Source organism: Glycine max, chromosome 11 (genome assembly GCF_000004515.6).
Source record: "Glycine max cultivar Williams 82 chromosome 11, Glycine_max_v4.0, whole genome shotgun sequence".
Taxonomy (NCBI): Eukaryota; Viridiplantae; Streptophyta; class Magnoliopsida; order Fabales; family Fabaceae; genus Glycine; species Glycine max.
In genome coordinates, this window is record NC_038247.2 from 14,448,032 (window position 1) to 14,462,084 (window position 14,053).

Sequence of the window (14,053 nt, forward strand, 5' to 3'; positions counted from 1 at the left end):
ATTTTTAAAACAATAAAAATAGATTGTAGGATTTGGGAGGTAAGTTTTATTCTTTCTTTCCTTCATCCAACAACAGCAAAGTCACCGATTACGTTCTCTAAAATTCACTCCCAAAAAACTCTATTTGATTCCACCGAAACCCTAACCCCCTTTCGACGAACGAAGGGCAATCAGTTGCTCGCTCCTTGGATCCATTCTTGAAATTCTCGTTATCGCTCTTCGAACTCAAGCTCTCTCGCTCACGATTTCTGCTTCTGCACCAATTTCTGCGGTTTCTCAAGGTAAGCCCTAAACCCTAAACCTATCCTAGTTCATTTTATTGCTTTTTAATTTTCTCGCGCATTTCAAATTCATGTCTGTAATATTATTTACCTAGTTTGGGGTGGCTGTGACTGGATTTTGCAGATTTAGAGGTTCTAAGTGGTTCATTTCTTTGAAGCATGCCGGGGTTAACGTGCAACGCTTGCAACACCGAATTCAAAGATGATACAGAGCAAAAGCTCCATTACAAATCCGAGTGGCATCGATACAATCTCAAGCGCAAGGTTCTCTTTCCTTTTTCTCTATTTTTATAATTAATCGATTTATTTATTTAATTTTGTTAAACCCTAGTTTTTTTTATGAGGTTTGAGGATATGCGATTAAATAAGGTTTTTATGTCCTCCTTGATAGAATGAACTAGCTTCGTTAATTATGTGCCTTGCTATTTCATGTTTCTCAGTTAGAATTGTTATTTTACAAGTTGAATCCTGTGGAAAGATCTGTTTTTGTATTGTGTTATGGAATGTGTAGAGTAGAAACAACTTCAAATCAATTGTGTTAAGAACATTTCATAGAGTTATTGTTGAAGGTATATTAATAAGAAGGTCCTAGGCCCTGTTTGAATAAGCTTCTTAAGGCTTGTGAAAAAAGTAAGAAGTTAAAAAAAAATTGAGTTTTTCTTGTAAGTTATACATCTCAGCTTTTGGAGAAATTAGATGAGAGAGCTTATACAAAAGTTGAGTACATGAGTCGATTTTATGTTATGGGAGAAACTCAATTCATTTTACTTTTTAGTTTATCCAAATAGCGTCTTATAATATTAGGACATGGGAGGAAGATGTTGTTACCATAGAGGCATATCAAGTGAGATGAAAGTGGAGGGGTAAATTTATATCATACAATCACTTGAAAAGGCTGAAAGTTTGAGGGAAGCACATTTCATCCATATAATTGAAATCAATGACTAAGATTAAAATGCATTGAAATAATTTTTACCATCTTTGTACTAAGAATTAAGATATACTCCTCTCATACTTTCACTATACATGACCCTTCTATATGTGTGTGTACTCACATGCATGCTTTGTTGGGGAGGGGGAGGATTTGGTGACTATCCATTTTTTTTTAAGAACTTGGTTTATTTCCTTGAAAATATTAAATGAATGTCTGTTTTTTTAAAAATAAAATGCATATAGGTGGCTGGGGTTCCTGGGGTGACCGAGGCGTTATTTCTGGCTAGACAATCTGTGCTTGCTCAAGAGAAAAATAAACTGGGTGAAACCCCCATGCTCTACAGCTGTGGTCTTTGTGGAAAGGATTATAAAAGTTCTAAGGCTCATGCTGAGCACCTTAAATCACGTGGTCATATGATGCAGGCCTCTGAAGGAACTAGTCACGCAGATGAGAAGGCAATAGTTAAGCCTCTTCCACAACGTGTTGTGAATAGGCCTCCTCCTAGGAGAGAGGTAGATAACTCTGAAAATGAGGAAAGTGAAGATGAATGGGAGGAGGTTGATCCTGAAGAGGATTTGGTTGATGGTGCTGCAAAGTCCTTGACTGATTTGAATGTGAATGAGCATGGTGAAAATGTTGATATGGAGGTAGATGATGATTTTGAGGAGTTAGACCCCTCTTGTTGCTTTATGTGTGATCAAGAGCACAAATCAATAGAAAACTGCATGGTTCACATGCACAAGCATCATGGATTCTTCATTCCTGATGTTGAGTATTTGAAGGATCCAAAAGGCCTCCTCACCTATCTTGGCCTTAAGGTATATTTCTGCGTTCCGCATCCCAAACAAAAGGAAAACAGGTTTGGTTTGGTCCTTAACTTCGCTTTTTTCCATTTTCTAGGTCAAAAGGGACTACATGTGTCTGTACTGCAATGATCGATGTTATCCATTCAGCAGCTTGGAAGCAGTCAGGAAACATATGGAGGCAAAAAGTCACTGTAAAGTGCATTATGGTGATGGTGATGATGACGAGGAGGTAGAATTAGATGAGTTCTATGATTATAGCAGCAGGTTAGTCTAGTTCCAACTGCATGGTTTGAATTACCTATCTTTAAAAACTATCCCTATAAAATTTGCAAGGCTTGCTGATACATCCAATCTCAAATGTTCTTTATTTTTGTTCAGTTATGTGGATGATCAAGGCAAGCAGCTTGTTGCGTCTTGTGATGCATCTAACAATGTAGAACTTGTTGGTGGGTCTGAGCTCATAATCACCACGAAATCTGGTGAAAGATCATCAACCAAAACACTAGGTTCCCGTGAATTTTTGCGTTATTATCGTCAAAAACCTCGGCCATCACTAGCAAATATGGCTATCACTGCTGCGTTGGCTTCAAGGTCCGCCTTTCTAACCTTGTTTTCTATTTCTTTGTAATGCTGAGGGACATTTGATGTTTCATAATTTCATTCAAGCGAATCATAGACAGATGGTGTTGATGATCCTTCTTTTTTTCTTTATTTTTAGGTACAGGAGCATGGGCTTGACCACTATCCAATCAAGGGAGAAGATTGTGAGGATGAAAGTGCTGAAGGAAATGAATAGGTCAGGTGTGGACAATATGCGTACTAAGATGGCGATGAAGAGTAATGTCATCAGGAACCTGCCAAAGAATGTACCATATTAGTCCTCACTGGTAATAGTTTTACATGAGTGGTGCTGTGTATTAATTTTTTCTATGAAATAATTTTTCATTTCTTGATCTTATGAATCATCCACAAGGTATCCATCAAAGGTAGTAGAGTGACATGATATACATGATATTTTCCAATGAGGAATTAGGCATTTTACTTATTTCTTTGTCGTTAGGGTTTTCATCAACATCTGGATGATAAGGACACCTTTCTGGTTGGTGCTTTTTTTGGGGGGAGTGGGGCATGAAGTTGATATTTATTTTATTTTTGAAAACGATGGAACCATAATGAGTGGAAATTTTAATTTTAATCCTAGAGGAATTACAATTTTGCATTCTGATCGTTTTTTATTTGTTTGGAGAGGGAGATGAGGAATTGAACTAGTCTCTTGTTCTTTCGAGACATTGCATTTTATTTTCGAGTTTGAGCTTGATAATACTTTAGGCCTTGTTTGGTGAGGTTGAGTTTTTTGGTTTTGGTTTTTCAAATGAAATTTCAAAATAAAACATGTTTGGCATAAATGGAGCTTAAATGATTTGATTCAATTTTGTTAATTTGGTTTTTAGTTTTTAAAAACACATCATCACCATTCCATCACCGTTGCTGCCTCCGCCACCGTACCACCCTGGCAACACCATTGTCGCTATTAGTGTTGTCATTATCAATGTCACAACAATCACACTATCATCCCACAGTTATCATCACTCCCAATCCCACCCCTGTCGTCACTACCAAATTGTCTTCACTTTGAACTTAAAATTGTATCAAAAAACTCAACTAAAATTGGTTTTGATTTTTAAAGTTAGACAGAAAAGCTTCCCAAATTGGGACTTCAGATAGTATATCGATTTTACAATTATATGGATTTAGTTTCCTATTTTCACAAGCTAAGAAGTCACAGATTTTTAAGATGTTACATATGCATAAACCATATGGATTTAATCAAGTAGGACGAAATTGAATGTTAAAATTCCAATTCCGATATGAAATGGAAACTCTACTGGATTTGCTTAATTGAGTATTAATCACTTGAGACAGTAAATTGAATAGTTATTATGTGAAAAATCATTAATCAAGGGAATAAGTAGTCATTCATATTCTAATCACTGAATTTCTTTTTATCAATAATCACTAATTTTGTATATGGTTTTGGTCAGCAACTGAGATTTTGTATTGTTGGCGTGACAATTTTGTTGTAAACTAATAACTTCACAGGTAGTGGGAATTACTAGAAATCCAATACGTAGAGCCAACATCTCTTTCTGTATATTCGAATTTCATCGTAACATTTGATTGTCACGTCATTTTCATACATCATAAAGGATTAATGTGATGTCCCGTGATGGAAGTGTTTCTTTCTTCTTTTTTTTAATGAAAGGAAACACCATATAATCAATATCCCACCTCTTATGAATCCATAATTTACACCTATTGTAGAATATTGTAAACTATCTTTTGCATTCCAAACATAAAAAGGAATGACTTTTTCTCCAAATTAAAGATTACAAGTGTCTCTCAATCTAATATATTAAAGGTTAATTTCATTCATTGTACATGACTATTACTAATCCAAATAAAATTTGTATTTTTTTAATCTGACACGAATTCTAACGCTAAATAAATATTTGCACCAACCATTAGGGTCAAAAATTGAATGGTCTTGTTTTTTTTTTTAAGAAAAGAGAACCAAATAATAAGAAAAATGATTTTTTATAAACTAAAATTAGTTCATCCATAGATTAAGATTAGCTTTTTTAGAAGAAGAAAAAACTTATTTTTCTTTTGTGCAAGAAGAACTTATTTTAACTTGTGCATAAGCAGTATAAATGTTTATTGAAAATTTTGTCCAAACAAAACCTAAATATTATCGGCCTTCAAAAATCTTCTACTTCTATATTCCACGTCAAGAAGGCAAAGACTACACAATTCTTACATTCGCACCAAATTTTTTGAAAAGGTTCTTAGATCTCTGATCTTGAAGGTTCTCAATTGTCCAAAACGGTTATAAAATATAAACAATAAGTCATGTATACACTCAGTTAACATGTCAGCCTCACTCCGATGGTAAGGAACCAATTGGATAATTTTTACAAATAAAAGGACTCAGCTGCACACTTCAAAAATTAAAGGAGTCAATTGAACATGAAAAATAAATTAAAGGATCAAATTAATTATTAAGTGTTTTTTGAAAAAACAATTGAAAACGAAATGTGTGTAAGGAAAGAGGGGGAGTGGATATAGAAACTGCCAAGAAGAAAAAAAATAACAGGGCGAATAGAATGTTAAACATGTCTCAAACGAATGACGCAAGCGCTGAGTGCTAAACCTTCTTCACCGTTTCGTTTCGCCGACAACGTACGAACGAAGAACAATTCCTCATTCATTCCTATTGCTTGCTAAAATATATATATAGACTCTGTTCCTTCATTCGCCTTTTCAGTTTCAACAACAAAACCATCGCAAAACATTTCTCATTCCTTTGAAGCATGCCGGGGTTAACGTGCAACGCTTGTAACACCGAATTCAAAGATGACACAGAGCAAAAGCTCCATTACAAATCCGAGTGGCATCGATACAATCTCAAGCGCAAGGTTCCTTTTCCTTTTTCTCTTTTTTTGTAATTAATCGATTTATTTATTTTATTTTGTTAAACCCTAATTTTTTTATGAGGTTTGAGGATATGCGATTAAATAAGGTTTTTATGTCCTCCTTGAAAGAATGAACTAGCTCCGTTAATTATGTGCCTTGCTATTTCATGTTTCTCAGTTAGAATTGTTATTTTACAAGTTGAATCCTTTGGAGAGATCTGTTTTTGCGTTGTGTTATGGAATGTGTAGAATAAAAACAACTTCAAATCAATTGTGTTAAGAACATTTCATAGAGTAATTGTTGAGGGTATATTAATAAGGTGTTAGACCCTGTTTGAATAAACTTCTTAAGGCTTGTGAAAAAAGTAAGAAGTTAAAATAAATTGAGTTTTTCTTGTAAGTTATACATCTCAGCTTTTGGAGAAGTTAGATGAGAGAGCTTATACAAAAGTTGAGTACATGAGTCGATTTTATGTTATGGGAGAAACTCAATTCATTTTACTTTTTAGTTTATCCAAATAGCGTCTTATAATGTTGGGACTTGGGAGGGAGATGTTGTTACCAAAGAGGCATATCAAGTGAGATGAAAGAGTGGGGGGGGGGTAAATTTATATCAGACAATCACTTGTAAAGGATGAAAGTTTGAGGGGAGCAAATTTCATCCATATAATTTTAAGATTAGAATGCATTGAAATAATTTTTACTGTCTTTGTACTAAGAATTAAGATATACTCCTCTCATAATTTCACTATACATGATCCTTCTAAATGTGTGTACTCACATGCATGCGTTGTCTAGGAGGGGGAGAATTTGGTGACTATCCATTTTTTTTTTGAAGAACTTGGTTTATTTCCTTGAAAATATTAAACAAATGTCTGTTTTTTTTAAAAAAAATGCATATAGGTGGCTGGGGTTCCTGGGGTGACTGAAGCTCTATTTCTGGCTAGACAATCTGTGCTTGCTCAAGAGAAAAATAAACTGGGTGAAACTCCCATGCTCTACTGCTGTGGTCTTTGTGGAAAGGATTATAAAAGTTCCAAGGCTCATGCTGAGCACCTTAAATCACGTGGTCATATGATGCGGGCCTCTGAAGGAACTAGTCAAGCAGATGAGAAGGCAATAGTTAAGCCACTTCCACAACGTGTTGTGAATAGGCCTCCTCCTAGAAGAGAGGTTGATAACTCTGAAAATGAGGAAAGTGAAGATGAATGGGAGGAGGTTGATCCTGAAGAGGATTTGGTTGACGGTGCTGCAAAGTCCTTGACTGATTTGAATGTGAATGAGCATGGTGAAAATGTTGATATGGAGGAAGATGATGATTTTGAGGAGTTAGACCCCTCTTGTTGCTTTATGTGTGATCAAGAGCACAAAACAATAGAAGACTGCATGGTTCACATGCACAAGCATCATGGATTCTTCATTCCAGATGTTGAGTATTTGAAGGATCCAAAAGGCCTCCTCACCTATCTTGGCCTTAAGGTATATTTCTGGGTTCCCCCTCCCAAACAAAAGGAAAAACAGGTTTGGTTTGGTCCTTAACTTCGCTTTTTTCCATTTTCTAGGTCAAAAGGGACTACATGTGTCTGTACTGCAATGATCGATGTTATCCATTCAGCAGCTTGGAAGCAGTCAGGAAACATATGGAGGCAAAAAGTCACTGTAAAGTGCATTATGGTGATGGTGATGATGACGAGGAGGTAGAATTAGATGAGTTCTATGATTATAGCAGCAGGTTAGTCTAGTTCCAACTGCATGGTTTGAATTACCTGTCTTTAAAAACTATCCCTATAAAATTTGCAAGGCTTGCTGATACATCCAATCTCAAATGTTCTTTATTTTTGTTCAGTTATGTGGATGATCAAGGCAAGCAGCTTGTTGCATCTTGTGATGCATCTAACAATGTAGAACTTGCTGGTGGGTCCGAGCTCATAATCACCACGAAATCTGGTGATAGATCATCAACCAAAACACTTGGTTCCCGTGAATTTTTGCGTTATTATCGTCAGAAACCTCGGCCATCACTAGCAAATATGGCTATCACTGCTGCATTGGCTTCAAGGTCCACCTTTCTATCCTTGTTTTCTATTTCTTTTGTAATGCTGAGGGACATTTTCTGTTTCATAATTTCATTCAAGCAAATCATAGACACATGGTGGTGATGATGCTTCTTTTTTTCTTCTTTGTTTTCAGGTACAGGAGCCTGGGCTTGACCACTATCCAATCAAGGGAGAAGATTGTGAGGATGAAAGTGCTGAAGGAAATGAATAGGTCAGGTGTGGACAATATGCGTACCAAGATGGCGATGAAGAGTAATGTCATCAGGAACCTGCCAAATAATGTACCATATTAGTCCTCACTGGTAATAGTTTTACATGAGTGGTGCTGTGTATTAGTTTTTTCTATAAGGTTTCCTCATGAAATAATTTTTCATTTCTTGATCTCATGAATCATCCACAAGGTATCCATCAAAGGTAGTAGAGTGACATGATATACGTGATATTTTCCAATGAGGAATTAGGCATTTTACTTATTTCTTTGTCGTTAGGGTTTTCATCAACATCTGGATGATAAGGACACCTTTCTGGTTGGTGCTTTTTTTGGGGGGAGTGGGGCATGAAGTTGATATTTATTTTATTTTTGAAAACGATGGAACCATAATGAGTGGAAATTTTAATTTTAATCCTAGAGGAATTACAATTTTGCATTCTGATCTTTTTTTTTTGTTTGGAGAGGGAGATGAGGAATTGAACTAGTCTCTTGTTCTTTCGAGATATTGCATTTTATTTTCAAGTTTAAGCTTGAGAATAATTTAGGCCTTGTTTAGGAAGGTTGCGAGTTTTTTGTTTTTCAAATGTAATTTTCAAAATAAAATGTTTGACAAAAATAGTTTAAATGGTTTAACTCAATTTTGGCTCAATTTTACCATTATTTTCAAAATCAGGAAAAAAGATTTTGTGAATTTGATTTTTAGTTTAAAAAAACACATCATTATCCTTTCATTATCACCGTCACTTCCACTGTTTCATCCTAGCACCACATGGTTGGTGGCAACACCATTTTGTCACTGTTGTTACCACCATTATTAATGTTACTATAATCACACTATCGCTTTACTACTATCATCACTCATAACCTCATCCTTACCGTGACTATCATCTCGAACTGAAAATTGAAAATAAAAATTCAAACTAAAATTGGTTTTGATTTTTAAAAATAAACCGAAAATCTTCCCAAGTGGGACATTAGATAGTATATTGTTTTTATAATCCTTATGGATTTAGTTTCCTATTTTCACAAGCTAAGAAGTAATAAATTTTCAAGATCTTATTACGTATTCATGAATCTTATTGATTTAATGAAGTAGAACGAAAATGAATGTTAAAATTCCGATTCCCATATGAAATGGAAACTCTATCGGATTTGCTTACTTGAGTATTAATCACTTGATACAGTAAATTTCATAGTTATTAAGTGAAAAATCATTAATCAAGGGAATAAGTAGTCATTCATATTCTAATCACTGATTTTTTTTTATAAATAATTACTTTACTCTCTTTAGGGATTTTGTATATAGTTTTGGTCAGTCATGGGGATTTTGTATTGTTGGTGTGAAAATTTTATTATAGACTATTAACTTCACAGGTAGCGGGAATTAATAGAAATCCAATACGTAGCGTCAGTATCTCTTTCTGAATATTCGGATTTCATAGTAACATTTGATTGTCACGTCATTTTCATATATCATAAAGAATTAATGTGATATCCTGTGATGGAAGTCTCTTTTTTTTTTTGGTATGAAAGGAAACACTATATAATCACTATCCCACCTCTTATAGATCCATAATTTACACCTATTAACCTTCGGCAGAATATTGTAAAACTATCTTTGGCATTCTAAACATAAAAAATGAATAATTTTTTTTCCCAGATTAGAGATTATAGGTGTTTTTCACCCGACTGGATTAAAGATTAATCTCGTTTGTAATACATAATTATAACTAACCCAAATGAATTTTGTATTCAGATTGAATCAATCATGACTTCTAATGCTAAATAGACCATTTGCACCAACCCTTTATATAAAAAATTGAATGGTCTTGTTTATTTTATTTTTTTTGTAAGAAAAGAGAATAAAATAATAAGAAAAAAATAAAAAAAATTATAAGTTAAAATTACATCATGCATAGATTAAGATTATTTTTTTAGAAGAAAAAAAAACTTATTTTTCTTTTGTGCAAGAAGAAAAACTTATTGTAACTTGTGCATAATCAGTATAAACGTTTATTGAAAAATTTATCCAAACAAAACCTAAATATCTTCGGTCTTCAGAAATCTTCTACTTCTATATTCCACGTCCAGGAGGCAAAGACTAATTCTTACATTTGGACCACAATTTTAGAAAAGGTCCTGTTAAATATTTTGACAACATAAAGTCAAGTGGAACCAAATTGAATCCATACAGAAAAACCACTTGTACAATTGTGCAGTTACAAATGTAAGAATTTTGTAAATGCCTCATATATGAAGTCAAGTGGGCAATCAGTAAATGGGCAAAATATAGAATAATTTTGGAGTGACATGGAAACTGTCATCTTTATGGTATTCTAAACATATCACAATCAATTAGCTATATCCATATGTACAAGGAAAATAAAATTAAAAAAATTCATTATTCCCATAGTTTGGCAGCAGAATGCTCGCTAAATCACTAGCCTATGAGGAAATTAACAGGCTTCTGATTGCTAGCATACACTTCCTTAGATTCAGACAGAAACTGTGATTTTAAAGCTAAAACCAAAAAACAAAAGAAATTGAGTATGTGACCACAAGGAACTGTCAAATTTATAGAGTTCTCCAATCACCACATCTCATGGTAAAAGCAACAAACAAGCTAAATGTAATATCTTTGCATGGTGAAACACAATGTTTTCCATGCCCCCTTGACTTTTTCTTTCATTCAATTCACATGCTGCCTGCAAACATAGAGAAAGTTCATTAGTAATTTTAAGGTAATGGAACAAAAAGCCCCCAGCACCATCACTGTGAACTTCCTAGCCAGAATGAAATCTACAATTAGTTAGTAAGTTAGTTTAAGCCATCAGGGGTCTTTAACAATAAAGGATCTTCTTAAGCTGTCAACACATACCTAATTGTCATAAAAGCGGGAACAGCATCTATGGGATCTGTGAATAACATAAATGAAATAAGGATACCGAAATTCTGAAGACAACTGAAGAAAATCATTCTAACTCAAAGTTCAAACATCAAATAGCCACAGAACTCTAAATCAAATACACTAAGTCACTCCTATGATAGTCAATCACATAGAATCCTTCGATAGCCGTATTACTTATCACATTGAATAAATTCGAAAATGGTAGAACATGCAAAACACTTGAATCAGATGAAATCTCATCATTAATGGTCCAGAGGGAAGTATCTTTTAAGACCAACATTAAAAAGAAAAACAGTAAGAAAACCATACCATTCTCTTAAAATACAATAGCAAGTAAAGAACTATTGAATAATAACTTTCAAAAGCTAACTAGTACAAAATTTACAACTATAACCACTTCTTAAGTATGATATACATTGAAATGAACCACAATAAATCAGGTAGCAAATAATGAGTGAGATCATGTTTCTTTTTCAAATCAGAATATTATGCTTTACAGTAATGCACATGAAACACCATTCACTAATATGACGAGTTAGATTATTGACATCGAAGCATAGTAAAAAGAATATGATTCTAGTAAGCTGTATAGTGTATACTGAATCAGATGAAATCTCATCATTAATGGCCCAGAGGGAAGTATCTTTTAAGACCAACATTAAAAAGAAAAACAGTAAGAAAACCATACCATTCTCTTAAAATACAATAGCAAGTAAAGAACTATTGAATAATAACTTTCAAAAGCTAACTAGTACAAAATTTACAACTATAACCACTTCTTAAGTATGATATACATTGAAATGAACCACAATAAATCAGGTAGCAAATAATGAGTGAGATCATGTTTCTTTTTCAAATCAGAATATTATGCTTTACAGTAATGCACATTAAACACCATTCACTAATATGACGAGTTAGATTATTGACATCGAAGCATAGTAAAAAGAATATGATTCTAGTAAACTGTATAGTGTATACTGATACATAATCATGTTCATCTTGAAAGAGGAACAGTAGAAACTAGTAATTGTTTAGAATGTTGTGCTTTAGAAAAATACAGCTTTAGCGCTAGAAAACTGTTTATCCTGATACAAAAAAAAATAGTGAACAAATTCTGCCTGCAAAGTCTTCTACTGAAATTGTCAGAGCTTAACAACCTAGAAAGTAAAGTAAAAGTAAAAGGCATGAGATGGAAATGACATTAATATTACTGTATAGTAAGAGCAAAAATGAATAAAGAAGGAAAAGTCTATGCACCTGCGATAACCACTGCTACCCCTTGAAGAGCCACTAGTACTAACAATCTCATCATCAATCTCTTCTATCCTATAATCTGCATACTCCATAGATACTACAGAACCTTCATCAGAATTTGAAGTATCATAACTTAAACGGCGATTATCCCTTCTTGTATGACTGACTCTTGTCCTTCTTCTATTTCTGGATCTTCTAAAGTTGTCGAAATAGAGAATACATGAGGTCCACCAGTTGCCCTCATCTCCAGGGAAGCCTTCAAACTCGTCTCTAGCATCATCATCCCCATATTCAATCACATAATCTCCTAGAACCACCCCTCTGGGGATTTCTGAATGAATAGTGCTCAAAACATCTATGATCTCTGACGATTGTTGAAAATTCTCCCAATCAAGCAGGCGGGCAGGATCAATTTTTGATGGACGTGCATGAGGGTGTTCAAGTTGAGCATGTGTCTGTAGCTCCAAGTAACTTCCCATGAAAGTGCATCGCACCTCATCACAACAACGCTTCTTCTCATCAAGATGAATGCGAGCTTTATCAACTATAACCCACCCAGAAACCTCACCTCTACACAAGGGGCAAGTCAGATTGCATTGACCATTTGATACCTCAGGATCATCACTATTTTCAGTACTTTCAGTGGAAATTGCATTAGACGCTGGAGAGGATGGCATGCCACATGAATTTTTAAAGCGATCCAAACAATTAGAGTGCAATTGATTTGTGTCACAAACAAAAGCACGACATCCTTTATCATAAGATGAACACTGAAGGAGAACACTGTTATGAGGAAAATCCAAGCATATGGGACAGACAGCGTTGTCCCAACTGATATCCAATTGAATATCCTCCATACTGCTTACACTTGCAAGACCCAAAACCATATACAGGCCACTTATAGTAAAACCATATCTGTAGTAGTCAATTGCATACTCCTTATTCTTCAAAATCAAAACATGTAGATGAAAACTTGAAAATGTATCAAGCAAATTGTGTCCTGAATCTTGGAACCAGCCAAAGATGGTAAGAGACAGAAAAAATCTAGTTTAGAATCATATAGCAAAGGTACTTAATAAACTGATACTAATTGATTGTCCAACAAACTGATATAAAGACACAACCCAAAAGCCACATTACAGTGTCATCTAAGAGAGATCACACCAGTTAAACTCCATAATCAATATCTCACCCAAATCTGAAATTTTGGGAAAGAAACCAAAAAAAACTTGTCTGCACATAAAATAGCACAAAAGCCACCATCAAAGAAAAACAAAATGAACCCCATCTTGAGACACATAACTTACCAGATAATAAAGCAGGTGGTCCAAATGAAAAAAAAAAAAATCCACCAACCAAATATAAGGAATTAAACCCTTCATCTAACATCCAAATTTTTTTCTCAAAGAAAAAGAAAATAGAGAACCCAATTTTCATTATTAATACAAAAATGAGCAAGTTGACCAATCCAAAATAAAGGGTATTCCAAAGGGATGGAAAAACTGGTAAAAAAAACACACACACAAACATCTAAGAAGACATAAATTGAAGCGGACCCAGCAAACAGTCAAAGACCCAAAGAAGAAGAAGCAAAAAAAGAGACAAACTTCGAAAGAAAAAAGTGATCAAAGTACATTGAAAAATACAGGGTCCAAGGGAACCAAACCTTAAACACGAGAATTGATAACGGAACAGTACGATGAGGGATTGGTGTTTTTCTGTTTCAACTTTCAAGTGTTGTTGGGATCTTTGTGCAAATGGCGAGCGATGGCAGTTTCAGCAATCAGCACTAGTATGAAGAGGTGCGCAGCTTCTCTCTCTCCTTTCTTACCCTTCGCAAAGTGCAATTCCTCATTTTCTACCTTTTTATAATTTGCAAAATAAAAATAAAATAGAATTTAAGAATTTAATAAATCATCCATCGTTGCAATAATTTTTAACAACTTTTATTATAAATTTATTTTAAATTATATCTTAATATGATTTATGATTAAATAATAATATAATTTTTTTAATAAATTTGTTATATCAATATTAAACTCTAACAATACTAATTTGGATATGGATTCAGTTACTTAAACTAAAGCAATTTTGAAACTATCAAGATATTTTAAAAAATTTAGTGGGGT

At 34.1% G+C, this 14,053-nt stretch overlaps 3 protein-coding genes across 8 annotated transcripts; 2 read left to right on the forward strand and 1 right to left on the reverse strand.

The window, feature by feature from the left end:
• Window positions 1–33: 33 nt before the first annotated feature.
• Window positions 34–3,221, forward strand: LOC100809141 (cytoplasmic 60S subunit biogenesis factor REI1 homolog 1). Of its 2 annotated transcripts, none has more exons than XM_003538029.5 (6): window positions 34–281; window positions 406–545; window positions 1,458–2,033; window positions 2,116–2,285; window positions 2,400–2,612; window positions 2,740–3,221. In XM_003538029.5, the coding sequence occupies exons 2-6, from the start codon at window positions 441–443 to the stop codon at window positions 2,897–2,899; spliced, it is 1,224 nt and encodes a 407-aa protein (XP_003538077.1). In that variant the 5' UTR covers window positions 34–281; window positions 406–440; the 3' UTR covers window positions 2,900–3,221. The 2 variants fall into 2 exon arrangements, with proteins under 2 accessions (XP_003538077.1, XP_006591049.1); XM_006590986.4 differs by having other exon boundaries at window positions 1,638–2,033.
• A 1,923-nt stretch (window positions 3,222–5,144) lies between these two features.
• LOC100809681 (cytoplasmic 60S subunit biogenesis factor REI1 homolog 1) lies at window positions 5,145–8,179 on the forward strand. The gene is made up of 5 exons (XM_003538030.4): window positions 5,145–5,497; window positions 6,398–6,973; window positions 7,057–7,226; window positions 7,341–7,553; window positions 7,685–8,179. Exons 1-5 carry the CDS (start codon window positions 5,393–5,395, stop codon window positions 7,842–7,844), a joined length of 1,224 nt encoding a protein of 407 aa, XP_003538078.1. The 5' UTR covers window positions 5,145–5,392; the 3' UTR covers window positions 7,845–8,179.
• A 1,886-nt stretch (window positions 8,180–10,065) lies between these two features.
• Window positions 10,066–13,771, reverse strand: LOC100810216 (uncharacterized). 5 transcript variants are annotated; one of them, NM_001361898.1, is made up of 4 exons: window positions 13,591–13,762; window positions 11,928–12,930; window positions 10,641–10,677; window positions 10,066–10,467 (listed from the first exon to the last, which is right to left on the reverse strand). In NM_001361898.1, exons 2-3 carry the CDS (start codon window positions 12,809–12,811, stop codon window positions 10,641–10,643), a joined length of 921 nt encoding a protein of 306 aa, NP_001348827.1. In that variant the 5' UTR covers window positions 12,812–12,930; window positions 13,591–13,762; the 3' UTR covers window positions 10,066–10,467. The 5 variants fall into 5 exon arrangements, with proteins under 5 accessions (NP_001348827.1, NP_001242809.2, XP_040862369.1 ...); NM_001255880.3 differs by lacking the exon at window positions 10,641–10,677; XM_041006435.1 differs by lacking the exon at window positions 10,641–10,677 and having other exon boundaries at window positions 10,146–10,467; window positions 11,928–12,924; window positions 13,591–13,771.
• Window positions 13,772–14,053: the final 282 nt, after the last annotated feature.